The 4,518-nt window shown below is 34.0% G+C and overlaps 1 protein-coding gene across 1 annotated transcript in view; it reads left to right on the top strand.

Moving 5' to 3' along the window:
- LOC105176209 (cyclin-D3-3) overlaps positions 1–1,620 on the top strand; it is a gene marked incomplete in the record, with an annotated part of 1,935 nt that extends 315 nt beyond the window's left edge. Inside the window, 4 exon segments of the mRNA XM_011098939.2 lie at positions 1–411; positions 518–719; positions 830–960; positions 1,081–1,620. Of these exon segments, the coding sequence (XP_011097241.1) occupies positions 1–411; positions 518–719; positions 830–960; positions 1,081–1,359 (1,023 nt within the window).

The following is a 4,518-nucleotide window of genomic DNA, read 5'->3' as shown; positions in this document are numbered from 1 at the left end:
GATGAAGATTTGGGTGGTGGGCTAGGCTTAAAAGAGGATTTTGATGGGGTGGTTCGCGAGAAGCCCTTTGGTTTTCTGTTTGAGCATGACCTTTTCTGGGAGGATGAAGAGATTGTTACCCTGTTGTCTAAGGAGAAAAAGCAAGCAGATTTGAGTTACGATGACGTGAGTTCAGATGGGTGTTTGAAAATGGTGAGGAATGAGGGCGTTAAGTGGATGTTGAAGGTGGTTTCACACTATGGGTTCACTGCAATGACTGCTGTTTTAGCTGTAAACTATTATGACAGGTTTATTACAAGCCTGTGCTTTCAGAGGGATAAGCCGTGGATGAGTCAATTGGCAGCAGTGGCTTGTCTTTCTATTGCTGCCAAGGTGGAGGAGACGCAAGTGCCTCTTTTATTAGACCTTCAAGTACGTTTCTTGGCATTTTATCTTTGAATGTAGGTGTTTGATGAAATGTTTGTGGGGATCTTTTGTGTTATTTACTGTTTAATTTGGTGTATTGGTTTTGTTTTAGGTGGAAGAGTCCAAGTATGTGTTTGAAGCAAAAACTATTCAGAGAATGGAACTCTTGGTGCTTTCTACACTGCACTGGAAAATGAGTCCTGTCACTCCAATCTCCTTCTTTGACCACATTGTACGGAGATTTGAGTTGATAACAAATCTGCATTGGGAGTTCTTGAGGAGGTGTGAGAGTGTACTTCTCTCAATAATCACTGGTATGTAGATCAGTTAATTGTGGTATGTTTTAATGTAATTTATTGTAGTGCTTGCGAATTTTTTGTCCCAGTTTGACAACTAATGCCATCAATTTTACACACGAATGCAGATTGTAGGCATGTGTGTTATCTCCCTTCTGTTATTGCTGCTGCAACAATGAAATATGTTGTTAGAGATATTGATCCCTGCGATGCTGTAGAATACCAGGATCAACTTATGAGTGCCCTCAGAACTAGCAAGGTTAGCTTGACTAGTTTCTTGCCAATGATCCTTTCTATTGTCGTATGGCATTTGTGGAGAAGTGTTCTATCTATGTTGCCATTAATTTAGATGTACATTCTTGATTACAAATTGTAACAGGAAAGTATAGATGACTGCCATAAACTTGTCATTGAGATAATGAGCGAACACAGCCGTAAGCTTGGCCACAAACGCAAACACGAGCCAATACCAAGCAGTCCAAGTGGTGTTATTGATGCCTATTTCAGCTCTGACAGCTCAAACGATTCATGGGCGGTTGAATCATCTGTGTCGTCATTGCATGAGCCTTTGATTAAGAGAAGCAGAGCTCAGAATCAGCACATGAGGTTGGCTCCACTAGGCACTTTGTCTGTTGGTGTGGCTCACCGTCCTCAATGATATTGTGGCTCACCGTCCTCAATGATATCTCTTGTTCCATTATTTATCTAATATTGGCAACGGTACTACATAATCTCCCTTTTGCTATATTTCCTATCATAATTCAGTGCAATTATGCGGCAATATGTTTAACAATTGACTCTATCACCTCTTTGATTGGGAATGGAGAATGAGGTTGTTATTATTGGAGTTTCTTGCTTGAGTAGGATCGATAGACTTATTCTCAATATAAATAAATTCAGGACATCATTTTTAGGCGTACATTATTATGTTGCCTGCGTGCTTGTTGCACATAAATAATGGCTATACCTAGGTTGGATCAAGAAATCAGAGACAAGGGATGGGTTTTCTCAAAGGAAGAATTAATGAATTGAGGAAAAGGTTTTCAATGTAGGACAGGTTGGCAATGGGACTCTCTGCTTCTCTTAACTGTTTCTTTATTGCATTAAAATGTAGAGAGATGTCTCGATGGCAGGAGCAGATTGTCTGCCAGTGGGATTCAGTTTGCATTTCATAGACTTTTGCTACCATGTTTTTGACTTAGTTGACAAACAATTCCCCTTGTCCAGATCATATATTATGGAACTTTGTATTTTTGCACAACTTAAGACTTCATTTCATTGTGTTTGGAATGTAGGAAAACTAACAAGATTCTCCAAGAACTCTCTTGTAATGGCAAGTTTGACCCAGAATCTACACATGATATATCTGAAATACTATCCCATGAATACCGATGTATAGCATTTCCATTCAAGACTATTGGACTACAAGGGATGGTTGGTGAATGATGGTTTTTCACCACTCAACCATTCCAATCTAATCGATTATCAAAAACCTTTAGATCATAGAGGGTGGGTGGTGAAGGTTGGTTTTCACTATCCACCGCTTGTAATCCAACGGCATACAATTCTGTCAAGAACCAGTCCATCCAACGTTACACTATGGACACAAGATCTTGGTTCTTGGCTATTTAATCGCTCACCCCTTATAATCTAACGGCCTACAACACGCTAACTCCATTAGAAGAGGGTCCGGCCAACATTGCACCATAGACACAAGATCTTGGTTCCCGCCCTAACGTAAGACATAGTAATTAATGTATGAATTGATGAAACAGTTGGAAAGAAAGAATGATTGATATTAGATGTCTTTGCTGCTAATATTATTTGTATGGGAATAGATTAGCTGTTTGGTAGTCATTCAAAGTCCAAAAGGTCCGACAAATAGGACAATGTAAGAAGGGTAGATGCATTTAGTTCAAAGTTTTGCATATTTTGGGTCCAACAATTATAAATAGCAACTATTTTGGGTTAAAGTCATATCATCACTCAATATTTTCTTTGTTTGAAGCGCTAATTACACAGTTTTATCATTATCTTAATAAATTAAGTAATATATCTTATCATGAATTAACTGATTTTTTTTATAAGAATACTTGAAAACAAAATTTTATTTTATTAATATGTGTATATATATATTGCGAAAAATACCCACAACGCTCGGAGTAAGATTTTGATTATTATTTTTTACATTTTCAACTGAGAAAATTTGTAAATAGAAAATGGAGCAAAAAAATAGGATTTGGTAGGAAATTTTACTGTAAAGTGAGAATATAATAAGTGGGGTGAGGACCATTGATCATGTAAAGGCAATGATTCTTGAATGATGATGATGGGATTATGAGTGTTTGATTTGAACAAATGATTTGCGTAGGTTTTCAACGGTACTGCAAATCCAATTGGGCCCCCCCTATTATTCTCAACTCATGTGATGCCTGCTGCATCTTCTTGACCAGATCAGATTTATTTGTCCTAAGAGACACACAAATAATAAATTAAAAAAAAGAAAAAGAAAAACCCTTTTGTGATTTGTTTGGTTTAAGATTTTTGTGATTTACTTTTATTTCTTCATTGTTTAAAATATAGTCAAACATATTAGATATATTTATTTATTTATTTTTATAAAACACCAATTAAATATATTTTAATATATGTTTGTCTGTCTTATGTTAAAAGAATCGAACGCATATCATTATCTATGATAGAATAAAGAAAAACGCATTAAGAATAGAAACAAATAGAGTCTTATATTTTACAGCTATTCTAGGTGTCATACTTTGATTGTGTTGTCACATATACGAACGATCCCCTCTTCAGTAATTATTAATTTATTCGTGCCCGTTGTTTTAACATATCATTTATTTATTCGACTAAATGACTATTGATGCCAACTGATTACAACAATTTTTAAGATTTTTAAATGCCATATTTTGGTAGTGATTCTTTGAGTTAGAATTCAACATGAATTTCTAAATCAAAATGCCATATTTTAGTTGTGAGCAATTATTGTGTACGTTGTGAATTTATGATTCTGTCCGAGATAGTTGGATGTGTACCTTAATGCACTTATTGTTGCCTCCAAAATATGGGTGTCCGAACCCCGTACGATGACAACTTCATATATATACATCTTGCTTCAACTCAAATCATGTGATCAATGCCTTGAAATTTCAATTTTATTGTATATTTTCAACTTTGAAATATTACAAGAGAAGTTTGTTTAGAGTTAGAACTCATCGGTCCAATTCAATCCAAATGGTTTTGGACTAGGTTTAAAATACTTTGCAATGGGTATAAGTGAGTTACATTTATTTAAATTTTATTAAATCATCATTCTTATATGGATTGGTGATAAATTCTATATGGATTAATGGATTAATGATGGGTTTTAAATGAGTTCAATAATAGTTTAATTATTTGAATTCATTATTCCTCTAGTTGTATTACATATCTTTAACTACATTCGTATTTTTTTTAATTTTTTCACATTTTTTTATAAGAAACAAATTTATAAAAACATATTTTGTATGTTTTAGTTGAAATTGATCAAAATTATATTGCAACATAGATTTTATATAGATTGGTGATGGATCTTAAACGGGTCTAACACATTGTTTAATTATTTTTTAAAATTTAGGATAAATTATAATTACTTCTTTGACATTTGACATAATTATGAATATTCTTTTGTTGTTGAAAAATTATAAATAATCACCTCAAATTAAAAATAATTATGTAGCTCCTAGACTGAGTGGACATTACTATTTTACCCTTGCTGATTTTTTGAAAAAATATAAAAATATTTGAGGGTGGGTAAAAT

The sequence above is a fragment of the Sesamum indicum genome, linkage group LG13 (assembly GCF_000512975.1).
Source record: "Sesamum indicum cultivar Zhongzhi No. 13 linkage group LG13, S_indicum_v1.0, whole genome shotgun sequence".
NCBI lineage: Eukaryota > Viridiplantae > Streptophyta > Magnoliopsida > Lamiales > Pedaliaceae > Sesamum > Sesamum indicum.
The sequence above is the reverse complement of the archived record's forward strand: the minus strand, read 5'-3'. Positions and strand labels throughout refer to the sequence as shown.